This window comes from Nerophis ophidion, linkage group LG10 (genome assembly GCF_033978795.1).
Source record: "Nerophis ophidion isolate RoL-2023_Sa linkage group LG10, RoL_Noph_v1.0, whole genome shotgun sequence".
NCBI lineage: Eukaryota > Metazoa > Chordata > Actinopteri > Syngnathiformes > Syngnathidae > Nerophis > Nerophis ophidion.
The window spans coordinates 50,329,701-50,352,941 of NC_084620.1; the positions used below are offsets into that span (position 1 = coordinate 50,329,701).

General features: G+C 35.9%; 2 protein-coding genes across 2 annotated transcripts in view; both read right to left on the minus strand.

Annotated features, from left to right (window-relative positions):
* The window catches only part of plxnc1 (plexin C1), a 201,645-nt gene extending 199,373 nt beyond the window's left edge, over window positions 1-2,272 (minus strand). Inside the window, exon 1 of the mRNA XM_061914034.1 lies at window positions 2,161-2,272. Coding sequence (XP_061770018.1) covers window positions 2,161-2,214 — 54 coding nt within the window. The 5' untranslated portion in view covers window positions 2,215-2,272. The remainder of the gene's footprint in view (window positions 1-2,160) is intronic.
* A 12,514-nt stretch (window positions 2,273-14,786) lies between these two features.
* LOC133560962 (synapsin-3-like) overlaps window positions 14,787-23,241 on the minus strand; it is a 274,400-nt gene continuing 265,945 nt past the window's right edge. The window contains exon 14 of the mRNA XM_061914036.1: window positions 14,787-18,023. Coding sequence (XP_061770020.1) covers window positions 17,900-18,023 — 124 coding nt within the window. The 3' untranslated portion in view covers window positions 14,787-17,899. The remainder of the gene's footprint in view (window positions 18,024-23,241) is intronic.

Genomic DNA, 23,241 nt, shown 5'->3' on the forward strand with positions numbered 1-23,241 from the left:
AAACACAAGAAGATTCACAGGTTGAGTAAGCACATGAAGATGAAACAATAGAAGATACACAAGTTGAGTAAGCACATGAAGATGAAACAAACAAGAAGATACACTAGTTGAGTGAGCACATGAAAATGAAACAAGATACACAAGTTGAGTAAGCACATGAAGATGAAACAAACAAGAAGATACACTAGTTGAGTAAGCACATGAAGATGAAACAAACAAGAAGATACACTAGTTGAGTGAGCACATGAAAATGAAACAAACAAGAAGATACACTAGTTGAGTAAGCACATGAAGATGAAACAAACAAGAAGATACACTAGTTGAGTGAGCACATGAAAATGAAACAAGATACACAAGTTGAGTAAGCACATGAAGATGAAACAAACACAAGAAGATACACTAGTTGAGTGAGTACATGAAAATGAAACAAGATACACAAGTTGAGTAAGCACATGAAGATGAAACAAACACAAGAAGATACACAAGTTGAGTAAGCACATGAAGATGAAACAAACAAGAAGATACACAAGTTGAGTAAGCACATGAAGACGAAACAAACAACAAAATACACAAGTTGAGTAAGCAAATGAAGATGAAAAAAACACAAGATACACAAGTTGAGTAAGCACATGAAGATGAAACAAATACAAGAAGATACACAAGTTGAGTAAGAACATGAAGATGAAACAAATACAAGAAGATACACCAGTTGAATGACCACATGAAGATGAAACAAACACAAGAAGATTCACAGGTTGAGTAAGCACATGAAGATGAAACAATCGAAGATACACAAGTTGAGTAAGCACATGAAGATGAAACAAACAAGAAGATACACTAGTTGAGTGAGCACATGAAAATGAAACAAGATACACAAGTTGAGTAAGCACATGAAGATGAAACAAACAAGAAGATACACTAGTTGAGTAAGCACATGAAGATGAAACAAACAAGAAGATACACTAGTTGAGTGAGCACATGAAAATGAAACAAACAAGAAGATACACTAGTTGAGTAAGCACATGAAGATGAAACAAACAAGAAGATACACTAGTTGAGTGAGCACATGAAAATGAAACAAGATACACAAGTTGAGTAAGCACATGAAGATGAAACAAACAAGAAGATACACAAGTTGAGTAAGCACATGAAGATGAAACAAACAAGAAGGGAAGATACACAAGTTGAGTAAGCATATGAAGATGAAACAAACACAAGAAGATACACAAGTTGAGTAAGCATATGAAGATGAAACAAACAAGAAGATACACTAGTTGAGTGAGCACATGAAAATGAAACAAGATACACAAGTTGAGTAAGCACATGAAGATGAAACAAACAAGAAGATACACAAGTTGAGTAAGCACATGAAGATGAAACAAACAAGAAGAGAAGATACACAAGTTGAGTAAGCATATGAAGATGAAACAAACACAAGAAGATACACAAGTTGAGTAAGCACATGAAGATGAAACAAACAAGAAGATACACTAGTTGAGTAAACACATGAAGATGAAACAAACAAGAAGATACACTCGTTGAGTGAGCACATGAAGATGAAACAAACACAAGAAGATACACAAGTTGAGTAAGCACATGAAGATGAAACAAACACAAGAAGATACACAAGTTGAGTAAGCACATGAAGATGAAACAAACACATGAAGATGAAACAAACACAAGAAGATACACAAGTTTAGTAAGCACATGAAGATGAAACAAACACATGAAGATGAAACAAACACAAGATACACAAGTTGAGTAAGCAAATGAAGATGAAACAAACACATGAAGATGAAACAAACACATGAAGATGAAACAAACACAAGAAGATACACAAGTTGAGTAAGCAAATGAAGATGAAACAAACACATGAAGATAAAACAAACACATGAAGATGAAACAAACCCAAGAAGATACACAAGTTTAGTAAGCAAATGAAGATGAAAAAAACATATGAAGATGAAACAAACACAAGAAGATACACAAGTTGAGTAAGCAAATGAAGATGAAACAAACAAATGAAGATGAAACAAACACACGAAGATGAAACAAACACAAGAAGATACACAAGTTGAGTAAGCACATGAAGAAGCTTACAGGCACAAGTGAAGCATATCAAAGTAAGAAAATATCAAATGAAAAAGAATATTCACTGACCATTGGTGTGTTTGGAGAAACTTGTGGAGTAGACCTTGCTGTCCTTCCTTGCATGCAGCTTGTTTGGTGAATGAGTCTGACTGAATCTCCATTCCTTCACAGGTGCCTTCACTCAGTCATTTGGCGGCCATTTTCCCTTGGCATTCTGGGAAGTGTAGTTCACAGTGGTTTTGATAATGCAGTTTTTCACCATGGAGGGCAGGGGCCTGCGAGACGTTATGTTGCGGCCCCCATCTTAATATGAAGGTTTAATGTTAGTGCGGATCGGAAGTTTTATATGAATGGCGCTTGACAGTGTTGTGTGCGGAGCTCAAGGAATCGACCAATCACGGTGTGGTATGTGGCTCTCGAGGGCCGAACATCGACGTCACTTGCGTGATGCAAGCAGAGAAACGTTTTGTTGCTTTTCCACTAGACCCGCACTCGCTCTTCCTTCCTACCGCCCTCCCTCCCTCGCTCGCCCGCCTGCTCGCTCTCTCAATCCCGCTCTCCTGCTCCCTCCATCGGCGGCGCTGTAAACAGTCCGGGCCGGGGAGACGAGCGGTCCGTAGCTTCCGAAGCACTCCGCCGAAGGACCGTGCGACAATACAAAACTGTGGTGCACTAACCCCAGCGCTGATGCTCCGGCAGAGAGTCGCTGGGCGAATCGGACGCGTAACATGTTAGCGCCCCCCTCGACCCCAAAGGGAATAAGTGGTAGGAAATGGATGGATGGATATATATGAATATATATATATGTAAATGCATATATATATATATATATATATATATATATATATATATATAAATACACATACCGTATTTCCTTGAATTGCCGCAGGGCATATAGTATGCGCCTGCCTTGAATTACTGCCTGGTCAAACTCGCTTCGCAAAATAATTAGCGCATGCTTAGTATTACCGCCTGGTCAAACTTGTGACGAGTGACACTTCCCCTGTCATCATTTTCAAAATGGAGGAGGCTGATTTCAATGCCGGTAATTTGAAATCGCATAAAAGGAAGAAGGTTAAGAGCTATTCAGTAGGATTTAAGGTCCAAGCTTCTATCACACTCAAATTTTTACTGCATGCCTTTGGTAAGTGCCGGAGTGAGAAGAGGTTTTAAAATAATTAGCACATGCTTACTTTTATTGCATGCCTTTGGTAAGCGCAGGAGTGAGAAGAGGTTTTGAATTAATTAGTAATAATAAGTCAAGGAAATACGGTACATATATTTAACTTGCTATGATTTAAAGTGGACAGCAAGGTGGAGGAGGGGTTAATGCTTCTGTCTCACAATACGAAGGTCCTGGGTTCGATTCTGCGCTCGGGATCTTTCTATGTGGAGCTTGCGTGTTCTCCCCGTGACTGCATTGGTTGGTTGGGAAATGACCAAATTTCAATGGTCAAATCAATGTCAGAACCCGACATTGATTAAATGTTGTCAGAAAAGATGTTGTTTCAAGGTTATGTTTCATTTACTCAACATCCGGACCTTTTTCAACAAGTTCTCAACGTTTTTTTCAATGTCTGGCGCCTGCTGGGGCGTAAAAAAAAAAAAAAAAGCCCAGAAAAGCAAAACATTGTCCAAGCTGAAGTCAAATCAATAGGAACACGATTTCACGTCGTGGGCAGTCGGACAAAAAGCCGCATCTATGACGTCATGGGTGCAAAATAGAATATTGTGCTCGGGCTGACATATTCACAAGTCCACGTCTTTCCTCATGACCCCCGCAACATTTTAGCGCTCCTCAGACTCCACTTCACAGCTGGAGGTGGATTGCATGAAAGGAGCCCACATCCCAGCTCCGTGCCAGCAGGAATAAATAAATAAATGATAAATGGGTTGTACTTGTATAGCGCTTTTCTACCTTCAAGGTACTAAAACACAAACATGCTATTTGTGGCTTCTAGAAGCTTGTGGCCATACATGGAGAAGACCATTAGTGTAGTAAAGTTCTCACTTTAATAACAGAAATCTGGACCCCCCAAAAAATGTACAGAATACATGAGATGCATTGCAAATTCTCACCAATAAGCAGCCGGACATGAACAAAAAAAAAATTACATGAGGGTCAAATGTACACACCTGAGGCACACAAGTAGGATCCATGCCACGTTTTTACAGAAGAAGAAGACACCTAAAGTACGTGTTGATACTGTACATCCAGCAGAGAGGAAGGGAACACAATAGTCTACATAAAACAGATTTGGAGTTCCAGTAAGTCTCTGGGGCTGCATATTTCACCTCACACACTGCGTCGCAATCATTTGGAACACAAAAAGTGAGCAATAAATTCAAATTAAAGTGTTTTTTTTTAAGTATTAGCCACACTAAACTAGAAGCTGCAGATAAACACTGGTATGAAATATTATGTAAATGTTTATTTAAGTGCCTTCATTGTTTCCAAACAAGGGCTCTGTAGCAGGGCGGTAAAACGGCCGGTCAAACAAAACAGAAGTTGTGTGTCATGGACCCTCTAGTTGTGCGATCGGCCAAACGGACTCGATAGCGCCCCGGTGACGTTTTGGTGAATTTACTGAGGAATTTGCGTAAAAAGTGAAACGACACATGATGAGACGACATCGCAAGTTAATAATACGAACACAGGCACTCGTGAATGTGTCCGCGTATTAGCTCATGCTAACGAGGCTAGCTTGATTGTGAACGAAAACATTCCCAAAGACATGGTACGATTCAGTAAGTAAGAATACATTATATATATATATATATATATATATATATATATATATATATATATATATATATACACACATATGTACATATACAATCATATAAATATCTCCATATATTCATACATATATACGTATATAGATGCGTATGTACATACATACATATGTCCATACAGTATATATGTCCATATATACAGATATAGATACATATGTTCACATACATATACCAATATATATATATATATATATATATATATACATATATACATACATATACCAATATATATACATACATATATACATACATATACATACATACACACACATACAGTATATATACACATACATATACATATATACACATATACAGTTTATACACACACATAAATATACATACACACATATACTGTATATACATATATACATACGTATACAGATATGCATATACATACATACATGTACATATACAAATATATACATATACATACATATATCATACATATGTCCATATATACATATATAAATACAAATGTACATATATTCATATGTCCATATATACATACATACAAAACAACTTATACATACATATATATATATATATGTGTATATATACATATATATATATATGTATATATATATATATACACATATATATATATATATGCATATATATATATATATTTATATATATATATATGTATATGTGTTTTTCTTTTTAAGAATCGGCACAGTAAATCAATTTTGGCTTAATTTGATCCTGGGTACTGGTATTAAATGGGTTGTACTTATATAGCGCTTTTCTACCTTCAAGGTACTCAAAGCGCTTTGACACTACTTCCGCATTTACCCATTCACACACACATTCACACACTGATGGAGGGAGCTGCCATGCAAGGCGCCAACCAGCACCCATCAGGAGCAAGGGTGAAGTGTCTTGCTCAGGACACAACGGACGTGACAAGGTTGGTTCTAGGTGGGATTTGAACCAGTGACCCTCGGTTTGCGCACGGCCACTCTCCCACTGCGCCACGCCGTCCCTATAATGCATGTATTGACACAAGCCAGGCCTGAAATGGAACCAGGACTAGAACCTGCCATAAAAGGCAGACGTGTGCACCAGCAGGTAAGAATTACACAACCCAAGACTAGATTGTTGTCATTCCTCCCTTGCCAATTTGTAATGAAAACAGTCTTTGCTCCCAAAGTCTGTGATTGCGTTGGCAGCCGTTTGGATGCCGACAGTAAAAATAATCCCATTAGGAATCAATTCTGCTGCAGTCCGGAAACGGCAGGTCACAGACTTTATTAACCGGTACACTAAATGTCTTCTCACTCCTCGCACGCTGATCTCCACCTTCCGCTACTAATCACCTCAAGTCATTTCCTGCACAGGTTTGGAAACAATGAAGGTCTGTTTCAATTCCGTCAAGTCAAACACATTGCAGATGGTCTGCAATTTAATATGGGATCTTTGATTTTGTTTGTTTTGCTTTGATGGAGAAAAACATGCATTGCCTCGTTAAAAATAAATTGGTTCACATCCGAAATGCGATCTTTATCCATCCCGATTCATAATTTTCAAAAATATATAAAAAATAAATCAATCAAGTTTCAAACCTATAACGGCAAAAACGTACATTGAGTGTTTCATAAGTTTGTGAACTTTTGTCGTCATTCATGCCCTTTGCCTGACGTATCAGATCTGATACACGCAATACATGTATCATCCGCACGGGGGCAGTAATTGCCACAAAGAAGAAACGAGAAACTAGATTTTTTTGAAGAGAAACTTTGATCAATTTGAAAGAGATAAGAAAAATGTAAAATTACTTAATACGTCATCAAATATTTTACAGTAAATCTGTGTTGGAAATGTATCAAATTTGAAACAGCAGGTATAAAAAGGTAATCAACTCTAAATTAGTCAATTGGTATTTTATACATTTGAAATAACATGGAGAAACATAAAGTCTTTAAAAATTTTTAAATAAATATGTTTACATTACACAATATAGTATACTTAGAGGTGAAATATACATATTTACTGTTTTATTTCGTGGTGATCACTTGATGTGTGTTGTGATGATAAATTATACTGATAAACATGAAAGAAAAATAAATAAACATATTAAAAAAGAATAATGTTGACTTTTTGTCCGTTTTTTAGATGGCAAATAATGACAAATGATAAAGAATTCAATGATTTGGTGGTGCTAATACATATTTTTATTAGTCTAAACTGTCCTTTAGACTGTGGTAATGCTCTTTGGTCTTCCCAAAAATGATATCAGAAGCCTACAGTTATTAGACCAGAAGGCGGGCGCACATTACACCAGTTTTAAAGTCTCTGCATTTGGCTCTCCGTCTGCTTCAGGGTCGAATTTGAAGTTGTATTATCCGTCTATTAATGTTTAAATGGTCATGCGCCTTTTTATCTATTCACCATCGCGATTAATAGCCTTTTAGCTTTACCAAATACCAATTGAAATCTGTTGAAATCTTTTTTTTAAACCACTAAAGACACACCTTTTTAGTCAGACTTTTTACTGATCATATTAAAGTTTTATGTTTTGAATTAATTTACTGTGTTATTTTCCATTTTAATTATTAATATTACTACTATTATTCAATCAATGTTATGTTTTTATTACCTTATTGATATAAAATTCATATTAAAAATTGTTCAAATCATCATCAGAACCTGACATTAAATAAACGTCGTCAAAAAGCATGTTTTTTCAACATTGTATTTGTGTCGTACAACTTTGGTTGGGAAATAACCGAATTTCAATGGTCGGGCGCACATTACCCCAGTTTTAAAGTTGCTGCAATTGGCTCTCCCTCTGCTTTGATGTTAAACTTTTTTATTAATTTACTGCTTTCTTTTCCATTTTAATTGTTAACATTACTACTATTATTCTCTCAATGTTATGTTTTTATTAACCTATTGATATTGATACTTTGTATTAAATCGTTGGTCAAATCAACATCAGAGCCTGACATTGAATAAACGTCGTCAAAAAGCATGTTGTTTCAACGTTGTATTTGTGTCGTAGAACTTGGTCGGGAAATGACCAAGTTTCAATGGTCGGGTGCACATTACACCAGTTTTAAAGTCGCTGCAATTGGCTCTTCCTGCGCTTCAGGGTGGATTTTGAAGTTCTATTATTCGTTTATTAACATTTTAATGGCCTTGCACCTTCTTATCTACTAACCCTCGCTATTAATAGCCTTTTAGCTTTACCAAATACCAGAGGAAAGACCGTTGAGCCACTGTGGCCCCCACCTGTCTGTCGGAGAGTCTCACCATTAAAAATATGTTTTTAACCGCTAAAGACACACCTTTTAATCAGGCTTTTTACGGATCATCTTAAACATATGTTTTTTTATTCTTTTACTGCGTTGATCTCCATTTTAATTATTAATATTACTACTATTATTCTATCAATGTTATGTTTTTATTAACTTATTGATATAAAATTCATATAAAAAATTGGTCAAATCATCATCAGAACCTGACATTAAATAGACGTCGTCAAAAAGCATGTTTTTTCAACGTTGTATTTGTGTCGTAGAACTTTGGTTAGGAAATGACCAAATTTCAATGGTCGGGCGCACATTACCCCAGTTTTAAAGTCGCTGCAATTGGCTCTCCGTCTGCTTTGATGTTAAACTTTCATGTTTTTTTTATTAATTTACTGCTTTCTTTTCCATCTTAATTATTAACATTACTACTATTATTCTCTCAATGTTATGTTTTATTAACTTATTGATATAAACGTTGTATTGAACCGTTGGTCAAATCAACATCAGAGCCTGACATTGAATAAACGTCGTCAAAAAGCATGTTGTTTCAACGTCGTATTTGTGTCGTAGAACTTTGGTTGGGAAATGACCAAGTTTCAATGGTCGGGCGCACGTTACACCAGTTTTAAAGTTGCTGCAATTGGCTCTCCCTTTGCTTCGGGGTGGATTTTGAAGTTCTATTATTTTTTTTTTTATGTTTTAATGCCCCTGCGCCTTCTTATCTATTAACCCCACCTGTCTGTCAGAGTCTCACCGCTAAAAAAAAAATTGAAACCGCTAAAAACACACCTTTTAATCAGGCTTTTTACTGATCTTAAACTTTTGTTTTTTTAATTATTTTATTGCGTTGTTTCGTACTTTAATGATGAATATTACTACTATTAGTCTCTCAATGTTATGTTTTATTAGCTTATTAATGTATTATTTATATTAATTGTTTCACCTGTATTTCATCAAATTTTTATGCTATTTTTATAAGGCATTAATTGTGATTGACCTCAAATCCTCAGTGTCATGTTTTGTTTTTGCTTTGTTAGGGTCAATAATGTTGTTTGTGTATGTTTACTTCGATTCTTTTATTATTATTATTATTTTTTGTATAGTACTTTGCCTTTATATGAAAAGTGCTAATTAAATAAAGTTTGATTTGATCGGGAGCATCTAGGGGAAGATGATAGTGATGATAATTTGATATATGCTCGTGTATTGCATGTTACAAAATGACATAATAAAATATATATTTGGTCACCGGCTGTGTCAAACATGATGCACATTTAAATTACTTTAAAATTAATATAAATATAGATTTTTGTAATTTAAAAAAAAAAAGGTGGATTTTTTTTTTTTGTCAATGATTTATTGGCTCAGGCAAATGTTTGCAGATCGTTTTCATGCAACCTGATTTTTTTAACTTATAACCAGCTTGGAAAAAATACAAAAATAATAGATGGCGAGAATCAGTTTCAATCGATCCACTGAAACTGAAACACTCAGAGTTGTTTCAGGCAAACTTGCTATGACTTAAAAGTCACATGATCACACAAAGCCCCAAAAAGCAGTGAAGTTGTCACCTTGTTTAAATGCTATATAAAAAGAGACTACAACACATTTCAACTTATATTCGATTGAATAGACTGCAAAGACAAGACATTTAACGTTCAAACTGGTAAACGTCGTTATTTTTTGGCAAATATTAGCTCATTTAGAACTTGATGCCTGCAACATGTTTCGAAAAAGGCATTTTTACCAGCGTGTTACATGGCCTTTCCTTTTAACAACACTCAGTAAAGGTTTGGGAACTGAAAAGACACATTTTTGAAGTGGGATTCTTTCCCATTCTTGCTTGATGTGCAGCTTAAGTTGTTCAACAGTCTCCCTTCTCATATTTTAGCCTTCACACATTTTCAATGACATCGTCTTGCTGAAATAAGCAGGGGCGTCCATGATAATGTTGCTTGGATGGCGACATGTGTTGCTCCAAAATCTGTATGTACCTCTCAGCATTAATGGTACCTTCACGGGTGTGTAAGTTACCCATGCCTTGGGCACTAATACACCCCCATACCATCAAACATGCTGCATTTTACACTTTGCGCCTGGAACACTCCGAATGGTTCCTTTCCTCTTTGGTCCACAGTTTCCAAAAACAATGAAATGTGGACTGGTCAGACCACAGAACACTTTTCCACTTCGCATCAGTCCATCTTAGATGAGCTCGGGCCCAGCGAAGCCGGTGGCGTTTCTGGGTGTTGTTGATAAATGGCTTTCCTTTTGCATAGTAGAGTTTTAACTCGCACTTACAGATGGAGCGACTAACTGTGGTTATTGACAGTGGTTTTCTGAAGTCTTCCTGAGCCCATGTGGTGATATCCTTTACACACTGATGCGGCACCGCCTGAGGGATCCAAAGGTGCGTAATATCATCGCTTAGTTGCAGTGATTTCTCCGGATTCTCTGAACATTTTGATGATATTACGGAGGGTAGATGGTAAAATCCCTAAATTCCTTGCAATAGCTGGTAGAGAAATGTCTTCTTGGGCATTTGTTGACAATGCGGTGACCCTCGCCCCATCCTTGTTTGTGAACGACTTGAGCATTTTAACGGAGGTTGCTTTTATACCCAACCATGGCACCTACCTGTTCCCAATCAGCCCGTACACCTGTGGGATGTTCCAAATAAGCGTTTGATGAGCATTCCTCAACTCATTTGTATACTCTAGCCTTTAAATACACCCCCTTTTTAGACCAGTTGATCTGCCGTTTATTTTCTTTTTCTCCTCTGCCCACCTCTCCCTTGTGGAGGGGGTGGGGTACACAGGTCCGGTGGCCATGGATGAAAGTACTGGCTGTCCAGAGTCGGGACCCAGGATGGACCGCTCGCCTGTGTATTGGTTGGGGACATCTCTGCGGTGCTGATCCGCCTCCGCTTGTGGTGGTTTCCTGCTGGCTCCACTATGGACGGGACTCTCGCTACTATATTGGATCCACTTTGAACCGGACTCTCACGGTTATGTTAGATCCACTATGGATTGGACTTTCACAATATCATGTTAGACCGGCTCAACATCCAATGCTTTCGGTCCCCTGGGGGGTCCTCTCCAAGGTTTCTCATAGTCATCATTGTCACCGTCACATGTGGGCTCTACCGAGGATGTCATTGTGGTTTGAGCAACCCTTTGAGACACTTGTGATTTAGGACTGTATAAATAAACATTGATTGATTGATTGAACTTTTCTCAGTCTTTTTTGCCACTCGTGCCAGCTTTTTTGAGCGTCAAATTCCAAATGAGCTAATATTTGCAAAAAAACAACAAAGTTTAATAAGTATCTTGTCTTTGCAGTCTATTTAATTGAATATAAGTGGAAAAAGATTTGCAAATCTTGTTTTTATTTAACATTTACACAACTTGGCTGGTTTTGGGGTTTTTGTAAATAATCGTCATCATTTCGGTCGTTTTCCAAGTGGGCCGTTGTTGCGCATTTTCCTTGTTTATGGCTTTTTTTTTTTTTTTGGTAAGGCGTCTCCGCGGAGAGCCCAAAAAACGACACGCACTCCCGACGGGCGTGTAAAAAATGCAAACTCGGTCCCTTTTCGACACAGTGCTAAAGGCAATTTGAAGAAAAAAACATCCACGACATTCAACTTTTTTCACCACTTCGCCTACATTTTTTTAAAGTCAAAACTGGACGGAGGTCGTCCTGGTAGGCGGGGGGAATGAATGAACACCAAAACATTTGATCATTTGTACAAAAAAAGAAAAAAAAAATGACGAGCGTTTGATGAGCTGCTGATGTGATTGACAGCGTCAGGCTTCATGGTGAATTATGCAAATAAGCCTGTTATTGCAAAAAAATTGTCGCTATTTCTATTCATTTTGCCCACGATCATGTCAAAAAGCCAACTTAAAGGCCTACTGAAATGAGATTTTCTTATTTAAACGGGGATAGCAGCTCCATTCTATGTGTCATACTTGATCATTTCGCCATATTGCCATATTTTTGCTGAAAGGATTTCGTAGAGAACATCGAGGATAAATTTCGCAACTTTTGGTCGCTAATAAAAAAGCCTTGCTAGTACCGGAAGTAGCTCACATCTGAACATTGTTTACAATCATGGCCACCAGCAGCTAGAGCGATTCGGACCGAGAAAGCGACAATTTCCCCATTAATTTGAGCGAGGATGAAAGATTTGTGGATGAGGAAAGTGCGAGTGAAAGACTAAAACAAAACAAAAGAACTAGACGGCAGAGCGATTCAGATGTTATTAGACAAATTTACTAGGATAATTCTGGAAAATCCCTTATCTGCTTATTGCGTTACTAGTGTTTTAGCGTTTTAGTGAAAGTCGGATGGGTGTGGTGACCGCCAGTGTCTCTGAGGGAAGCCACGTTTCTCGACAAGGCGAAGCGAAGGCAGCCGTTGGGGCTGGGCTGAGATTTTTTTTTTCCTCCTCCACGGTGGAAGCATCTCACGTTCGGAGGCGGCCGGTCGGAGGAGGCAAGCTGGCTCTTCGACAGGTGCAGGGGGAACGACGCAAGCTCTCCGCTCATGTCTACGGTAAGTAAATGGTAAATGGGTTGTACTTGTATAGAACTTTTCTACCCCTTTTTAAGGAGCCCAAAGCGCTTTGATAGTATTTCTACATTCGCCCATTCACACACACATTCACACACTGATGGCGGTAAGAGCCGACATATTACCACCATTTTCTCACCGAGGCGAAGGCAGCCGATGCATCCTCCACGTTGGAAACATCCAACGGTCGGGGGCGGCCGGTGGGAGGAGGCAAGAGAGTCCGCAGCTGCCTCTTTGACAGGTGCAGGAGGAACGACGCAAGCTCTCCGCTCATGTCTACGGTAAGAGCTGACTTATTATCACCATTTTCTCACCGAAACCTGCCGGTTGACATGTGGTCAGGAACCATGTTCGCTTGACCGTTCTGTTCCATAGTAAAGCTTCATCGTCATCTTTCGGAAATGTAAAGGCAGCTGCAATACACAGCTTCCCACCTACGTCTTTCTTCTTTGACGTCTCCTTTAATAATTGAACAAATTGCAAAAGATTCAGCAACACAGATGTCCAGAATACTGTGGAATTATGCAATTAAAGCAGACGACTTATAGCTGGGAACGGGGCTGGAACTAAATGTCCGCTACAATCCGTGACGTCAAGCCCACCCGTCATCATACCGCGACGTTTTTAACAGCATACTTCGCGCAAAATTTAAAATTGCAATTTAATAAATTAAAAAGGCCGTTAATATTTCATCATTGATATATAAACTATCAGACTGCGTGGTGGGTAGTAGTGGGTTTCAGTAGGCCTTTAAGTAGAACAATTAAAGCCAGACAAGTACTGGACATGGTCACCGTTTCAGCGGCACAAACAACACGAGCAGAACTGGGCTGGTCACGGAAGAACATTTTGCACCTTTGGGAAATCACTCCAGCGTGCTTGTTGTGCTCAAAAGCACTTTGGTAAAGGAAGCCAGTGAGTGAGTGATTGGCTGGTGCTCTTGGAACATGAATATTGCCATGTATTGACGGCTGCACACACCTGGAGGGGCCGTCGGTTGAAATAAACAGGAATAGCACACCAAAAAAAGGGAAAATAATTTGATGAAATATGAAATAGAACAATTACACATGTGATTGGAATTATTCCCCAGGCCAAGGAAGATGATGGCAATAACTAAATAAGTCAACAACAATGTTGGAATAGTGGAGATCATTTGCAGGAGAACAGGCTTGGCTTTAAATACTAATTAGGTGTTAATGAATACCACATACTAAATACTATTTAAATAATAATAAAGGATGTCAGGGCCACATTGATATTAATCCCCTTAGTAAATAAATACATATGTATGTACATACTGTATATGTGTAAAGATACATATATACATATACGTATGTATCTACATATATGTATATATATACACATTTTTACACATATATACGGAAACATATACACATATGTACAAATATATGTACATAAATAGGAACACATATTTGTACACATATATACACATATGTAATATATACATATATGTACATACTTTTATAGATATATGTACTTATATACATATATATGTACATACACGCATATATGTACATTTATACACATATATGTACATATAAAGACACACACGTACATGTATACACATATGTACATGTATACATACATGTACATGCATCATATACTGTACATGTATGTACATGTAAACATACCTATACGTACATACATATACATATATGTATGTATTTATGTATAAATATATACATATACACATATATGTAGATACATATATATACATATACATACATATATACACATATATATATATATATATATATACATACACATATACATACATATATATACATACATACATATATATACACATACATATATATGCGTACATATACACATACATATATATATGTACATATATACATACATATATATGCGTACATATAGACATACATATATATGTACATATATATACATATATGTATGTATATATATATATGTATATATATATATATATATATATATATATATATATATATATATATATATATATATATATATATATATATATATATATATATGTATATATATATATTACATTTACAGTACTTCCTTATGTAAACACACATGGACGGCGTGGCGCAGTGGGGAGAGTGACCGTGCGCAACCCTAGGGTCCCTGGTTCAATCCCCACCTAGTTCCAACCTGGTCACGTCCGTTGTGTCCTGAGCAAGACACCTCACCCTTGCTCCTGATGGGTGCTGGTTAGCGCCTTGCATGGCAGCTCCCTCCATCAGTGTGTGAATGAGTGAATGTGGAAGTAGTGTCAAAGCGCTTTGAGTACCTTGAAGGTAGAAAAGCGCTATACAAGTAAAACCCATTTATCATTTATTCATATACGTGCATAAATTTTGCTTCACAGTCACTTTTATAACCTGATTTATTCATCTGCTAGTTCCCGGATTGCAAATGACACCAGGCCCCGCCCCCTCCAAAACTAAACGAAGTGAATTATATTTATATAGCGCTTTTCTCTAGTGACTCAAAGCGCTTTACATAGTGAAAACCCAATATGTAAAATACATTTAAAGTGGTGTGGGTGGCACTGGGAGAAGGTGGGTAAAGTGTCTTGCCCAAGGACACAACGGCAGTGAAGCGGGGATCGAACCTGGAACCCTCAAGTGGCTGGCACAGCCACTCTACCAACCGAGCTATACCGCCCCGTAACATCATTAATCTTTAACGATGCCCACACTTTAAATGTAATATATATCTAGAAGTCCACACCCGGTTCCTAAACATTCTATAATGTAGATTCAACCGGCCACTACATCGGATACACTCCTTTATGTTGCAAGGTTGGTGTTATCAGCCACATGCCAAGATTGTATCGCATCAATACTTTATTTTACTTTTTTTTTTTAAATTTTGTTTATTATATTACTATTTCCATTTATGTTAATTTCATTTTTTTACCACAAGTATCCAACATTGCAACATTTACACCTCAGAAAAAATAAAATCCCCATTGATCCCCTTTAAAATTTGCAACGTGGATAAAGACATGTTCAACTATGAAATATATTATATAAATATATCAATATATTATATAAATATAATATATCAATATATTGCAACATGTATTATTATTCTTATGTCATATCCTCGTCTTTTCAATGTGGCCCCGATCCTCTTTCCTAAGGTTTCACGCTTAAGGGGGAACTGCACTTTTTGGGGGGGAATAATGCCCACAATTCACAATCCTTACGTAAGACAAGACCACATATGTTTTTTTTTCCTATGCATTCTAAATCGTAAAATATGGCAAGTACGAGGTGGCTAATCGGAGTACACGGTTTGGCTCGTGAAGCCCTCCGAAATACTCCGTTTACACGTCGTAGCAATATTGTTATTATAAGTGCTAACGCAGAGAAACAATTTTTTTTTTTTAGCTTATACTTCTACATTGACATATTGAGCTGCTGCATGGCCTCTAAGTTGGTGAAAGTTCATTCTCGACTAAAAATCCTTAGTTTTAGTTGGTTTATACACAAAATGAACAGTTTTACATTCATAAATCATGCCTTTCACCTGGATAGTAGAAGGTTGTGGACATAAACCCACAAGTTGGTTAATTTTGACAGCCAATTTAGACCCGGAGATGCACAAAAAAGACATATATATATTTTCAAACCCTTTGTAAGGATTGTGATTATTTCCTCATGCAAACTGGAAGATATAAACATTCCATCAGTCTTTGTTTTTTTGAATATTTTATTTGTTATTCTTATTTTACCCTTTTTATTTATTTATTACATTTGAGTATTTTAGGTGACATATTATGCACTTCTTTTAAAGTATATTTTACGATTGTATTTTATTTATCCTTCCGTGTTACGATTGTAAATGAGCCCCTTTTTACAATGTCTTGGCCAACTGGGTTTTTTTTTATTTTTAAATGTGCGATATAAATAAATAAATTGAACTGCACGGACTGGACTTGATCCCAGTGAGAGCAGACATCGTACAGTAAGTGACAGTTTTATTATGTTCGTAGTTTAGCACTTAGCAATACTGCTACCTGATGCTCAGTGTTTGATTAAAGCTGCATCTGTTTAGCACACAGCTTCTAAAACTCTTACAACATCCTCCTTATATTCAGGCTCAAAAACAGACGTTTCCAGATCATCATTTGCCCCAAAGTAGTCTCTGTTGTCTCTCATCAAGTCTGCCATGATTAGTAGTAGTGTTGTTTTTAAGAGAAAAGCAAACGCATATGCTTAAAATGAGCAAAATACGTACATATCACATGTTATTATGAATGTTACTAGATACTACATGTATACTTATAGAAAGGAGATGGAGGTTTTGTTAGCTGACTTTTGCTTGTGTTTATTTATGATTAGAATGGATCAAAAATAACTTGTCTTCCTTAAGGACTTTAAATGGTAAAAAAAATTCCCCACAACGTGTAGTTTTCCTTTAAGTTAGGCCGCACTTTGAACTTTATCCCAGAGAGAGCAGACATCGTACAGTAAGTGATTGTTGTATCATGTTTGCATATCTTGTTTAGCACTTAGCAATACTGCTACATGATGTTTAGTTTTTGACTAAAACTGCATCTGTTTAGCACCGTACTCCTCCTCCTTATGTTCAGGCTCAAAAATAGAACTTTCCAGATCATCATTTGTCCCAAAAAGTAGTCTTTGTTGTCTCTCATCAAGTCTGCCAGGATTAGTGCTGGTGTTGTTGTTGTTTAAGAGAAAAGCAAACGTGTCGTATGCTTAAAATGAGCAAAATACGTACATTTCACATGTTATTAGGAATGTTACTAGATACTACATATATACTTGTAAAAGGGTGATGGAGGTTTTGTTAGCTGACTTTTGCTAGTGTTAATTTATGATTAGAATGCATAAAAAATTAGTTGTCTTCCATAAGGATTTTAAATGATTAACAAAATTCCCCACCATGTGCAGTTCCCCTTTAAGTCAGTCCGCACTTTGAACTGTATCCCAGGGAGAGCAGACATCGTACAGTAAGTGATTGTTAAGTTAGGCCGCACTTGTAACACCCGTGCAGGCGCAGAAAAAGTTGTTTGAAAAGAAAGTGAAAGCTAAACAGGGGTGGAAGAGAAGCCGATAGCACAAGAAAGACAGAAGGAAACCGGAAGATGAAGCTGGGAGACTCCCGGGCGGAGGGACCGGAAGCAGAGAGGAGGCGGAGTCTCAGTCGGAGAAGAGGCTGGCGAAGGACTGGCGGAGGCTGCGGATGGTCTCGGCTTTGGCCTCGTCGTCGGTCACGCTGCCTCGCAGAGTCTCCGTGAAGGTGTTGGTCAGCGACTGCGACTTGCTGCGCGGCAAAGCGAGCAAAATACGTACATAACACATGTTGTTATGAATGTTACTAGATACTACATGTATACTTATAAAAGGGTGATGCGTATGCTTAAAATGAGCAAAATATGTACAAGTCACATGTTGTTATGAATGTTTTTAGATACTACATATATACTTTAAAAAGGGTGATGCGTATGCTTAAAATGAGCAAAATATGTATATGTCACATGTTGTTATGAATGTTACTAGATACTACATACGTATATACTTATAAAAGGGTGATGCGTATGCCTAAAATGAGCAAAAGGTGTTGTTCAGCGACTGCGACTTGCTGCGCGGCAAAGCGAGCAAAATACGTACGTAACACATGTTGTTATGAATGTTACTAGATACTACATGTATACTTATAAAAGGGTGATGCGTATGCTTAAAATGAGCAAAATATGTACATGTCACATGTTGTTATGAATGTTACTAGATACTACATATATTCTTATAAAAGGGTGATGCGTATGCTTAAAATGAGCAAAACATGTACGTCACATGTTGTTATGAATGTTACTGGATACTACATATATACTTATAAAATGGTGATGCGTATGCTTAAAATGAGCAAAACATGTACGTCACATGTTGTTATGAATGTTACTACATACTACATACGTATATACTTATAAAAGGGTGATGCGTATGCTTAAAATGAGCAAAATATGTACATGTCACATGTTATGAATTTTATTAGATACTACATGTATACTTTAAAAAGGGTGATGCGTATGCTTAAAATGAGCAAAATATGTATATGTCACATGTTGTTATGAATGTTACTAGATACTACATACGTATATACTTATAAAAGGGTGATGCGTATGCCTAAAATGAGCAAAAGGTGTTGTTCAGCGACTGCGACTTGCTGCGCGGCAAAGCGAGCAAAATACGTACATAACACATGTTGTTATGAATGTTACTAGATACTACATGTATACTTATAAAAGGGTGATGCGTATGCTTAAAATGAGCAAAATATGTACATGTCACATGTTGTTATGAATGTTACTAGATACTACATATGTACTTATAAAAGGGTGATGCGTATGCTTAAAATGAGCAAAATATGTACATGTCACATGTTATGAATGTTATTAGATACTACATATATACTTTAAAAAGGGTGATGCGTATGCTTAAAATGAGCAAAATATGTATATGTCACATGTTGTTATGAATGTTACTAGATACTACATACGTATATACTTATAAAAGGGTGATGCGTATGCCTAAAATGAGCAAAAGGTGTTGGTCAGCGACTGCGACTTGCTGCGCGGCAATGCGAACAAAATACGTACATAACACATGTTGTTATGAATGTTACTAGATACTACATGTATACTTATAAAAGGGTGATGCGTATGCTTAAAATGAGCAAAATATGTACATGTCACATGTTATGAATGTTACTAGATACTACATATATACTTATAAAAGGGTGATGCGAATGCCTAAAATGAGCCAAATATGTACATAACACATGTTGTTATGAATGTTACTGGATACTACATATATACTTATAAAATAGTGATGCGTATGCTTAAAATGAGCAAAATATGTACATGTCACATGTTGTTATGAATGTTACTAGATACTACATATATACTTATAAAAGCGTGATGGAGTTTTTGTTAGCTGACTTCTGCTAGTGTTTACTTAATTAAATTTGTTATTATTTGTTTGTTTTAAATATGTCAATAATTCATAACAACATAGATTTGTATTCATTATTATTCCTTTTTAAAAATTATGGTTTAAAGATTTAAGTGTTAAAAATAAGACATACATTTAAAAAAAAAAGTTTTACTTTTTACCTTTAACACTTAAGTCCTTTTTATCACAGAAAACTTAGCTTTTTATATATAGCAAACACAAAATATGCAATATTTTTCCCCCCCAAAAAATATTTCAAAGTGTAATATTTCCATCCATCCATTTCCTACCACTTATTCCCTTTTCTGTGGTCGCGGGGGGCGCTGGCGCCTATCTCAGCTACAATCGGGCGGAAGGCGGTATACACCCTGGACAAGTCGCCACCTCATCGCAGAAGTGTAATAGTTGATGTGAAGTAATTGAAGTCTTAAATATGTCAATAATTCATAACAACATTGATTTTATTTCTTCTTTTTTTTAATCCCTCTAAAATCATTGGCCCCTCACACATCAAAGTGTTAAAATAAGTCATACATTGTAATATATATATGTTTTTATCTTTAACACTTAAGTCTCTAGATTAATATTGGATCAATTATAAGTTTCTTGTTTATCATTTGTTTCTTTTATGCAATTTTTCATCAAATAAAACTGTATTTTTTTATATGGCAAACACAAAATATGCAATGTTTTCCCGAAAAAATATTTCAAAGTGTAATATTTGATATGAAATATTTGGAGCTTTAAATATGTCAATAATTCATAACAACATTGATTTGAATTCATTATTTTTTTTGTTTTTTGTTTGAACGCCACTAAAATCATTGGGGCTCCAGAAGGGCCGCACACATTAAAGTGTTAAAATAAGTCATACATTTTATATTTATTTTTTTTACCTTTAATACTTAAGTCTTTAGATTAATTTCAGATCGATCCATCGATTATATGTTTTAAATATTTTTATTTGCTGGTTTTATGCCCTTTTTATCAAAGAAAACAGAGGGTTTTTTTATGGAAAACACATAAAATATGCAATAATTCCCTAAAAAAAATATGTCAAAGTGTAATATTTGATATAAAGGAATTAGAGCTTTAAATATGTCAATAATTCATAACAACATGGATTGTGATTAATTATTCCTTTTTAAAAAGGACAGTTTAAAGATTTAAGTGTTAAAAATAAAACATACATTTAAAAACATTTTTTTTTTTACCTTTAACACTTAAGTCTCAAGATGAATTTCAGAATGTTCCATCGATTATAAGTTTCTTTTTTTTCCCTTCTGGTTTCATGCCCTTTTTCTCAAATAAAACAGAGTTTTTTTATGGCAAACACACAAAATATGCAATATTTTCCCCCTACAAAATATTTCAAAGTGTAATATTTGATGTAAAGTAATTGGGGACTTAAATATGTCAATAATTCATAACATTGATTTTGATTCAAGATTATTACTTTTTAAAAACAACAGTTTAAAGTTTTAAGTGTTAAAAATAAATTAAAATGTATAAAAAAAATGTACCTCTAACACTTAAGTCTCTAAATTAATCAGATCGATCCATCGATTATAAGTTTCTTATTTTTTATATGTTGCTTTTATGCGCTTTTTATCAAATAAAACTTTTTTTTTATATATAGCAAACACATCCATCCATCCATTTTCTACCGCTTATTCCCTTTCGGGGTCGCGGGGGGGCGCTGGCGCCTATCTCAGCTACAATCGGGCGGAAGGCGGGGTACACCCTGGAAAAGTCGTAGCAAACACAAAATATGCAATAATTACCCCCAAAATAATTCATAGTGTAATATTTGGTAATTGGAGCTTTAAATATGTCAATAATTCATAACAATATTGATTTTATTTCTTTTTTTTTTTAATCCCACTAAAATCATTGGGCCCTCACACAATAAAGTGTTAAAATAAGTCATACATTTTAATATATTTATATATATATTTTTTAATCTTTAACATTTAAGTACCTAGATTAATATTGGATCAATTATAAGTTTATTGTTTATTATTTGTTTCTTTTATGCAGTTTTTCATCAAATAAAACTTTTTTTTTTTTTATGGCAAACACAAAATATGCAATTTCTTCCTCAAAAATCAATTCATAGTGTAATATTTGGTGTGAAGTAATTGGAGCCTTAAGTAAGTCAATAATTCATCACAACATTGATTTTATTTCATTATTTTTTTTAATCCCACTAAAATCAATGGGCCCTCACACATTAAAGTGTTAAAATAAGTCATACATTTTAATATATATTTTTTAAATCTTTAAACCTAAAGTCCCTAGATTAATATTGGATCAATTATAAGTTTATTGTTTATTATTTGTTTCTTTTATGCAGTTTTTCATCAAATAAATCTTATTTTTTTTATATGGCAAACACAAAATATGCAATATATTCCCCAAAAATCAATTCATAGTGTAATATTTGGTGTGAAGTAATTGGAGCCTTAAATAAGTCAATAATTCATAACAACATTGATTTTATTTCATTATTTTTTTTAATCCTACTAAAATCAATGGGCCCTCACACATCCATCCATCCATCCATTTTCTACCGCTTGTCCCTTACGGGGTCGCGGGGGGCGCTGGCGCCTATCTCAGCTACAATCGGGCGGAAGGCGGGGTACACCCTGGACAAGTCGCCACCTTATCGCAGGGCCAACACAGATAGACAGACAACATTCACACTCACTCACACATTAAAGTGTTAAAATAAGTCATACATTTTAATATATATATTTTTTAAATCTTTAACACTTAAGTCCCTAGATTAATATTGGATCAATTATAAGTTTCTTGTTTATTATTTGTTTCTTTTATGCAGTTTTTCATCAAATACAACTTTATTTTTTTATATGGCAAACACAAAATATGCAATATATTCCCCAAAAATCAATTCATAATGTAATATAAAAGTCGTCTCTTTTCATCGCATAATTGCACAGTAATTTGGACATCTGTGTTGCTGAATCTTTTGCAGTTTGTCCAGTTAATAATGGAGACGTCAAAGAAGAACGCTGTTGGTGGAAAGCGGTGGATTGCAGCTGCCTTTAGCACCGAGACACAGCCGGTGTTTCTTTGTTTATTGTGAAGCTTTAACACAGAGCGGCCAACCAGCAAGTTTTTGGATGGGAAAATTGTGGTATTAAGTCGTCTCTTACCGGAGACTTCGGTGGATTATGGGACTTCCTCCTGCAGTTCAAAAAGGCAGCTGTGATCTTGGCTCCTCCATTGGCTTCTCTGAGAGACACTGGTGTTCACCGCAGCCATCCGACTTTCAGGTATGACTTTACAATCTCACTAAAACACTATTAAAACAATAAGCAGATAAGGGATCTTCCAGGATTTTCCTAGTAAATGTGTGTAATTACATCTGAAACGGTCCCACGGAGCTGCCGTTTTTTTTTTTGGGGTGCTTCACTCTAACTTTCTTCATCCATGAATCTTCATCCTCGCTCAAATTAATGGGGAAATTGTCGTTTTCTCGGTCGGAATAGCTCTTGCTACTGGAG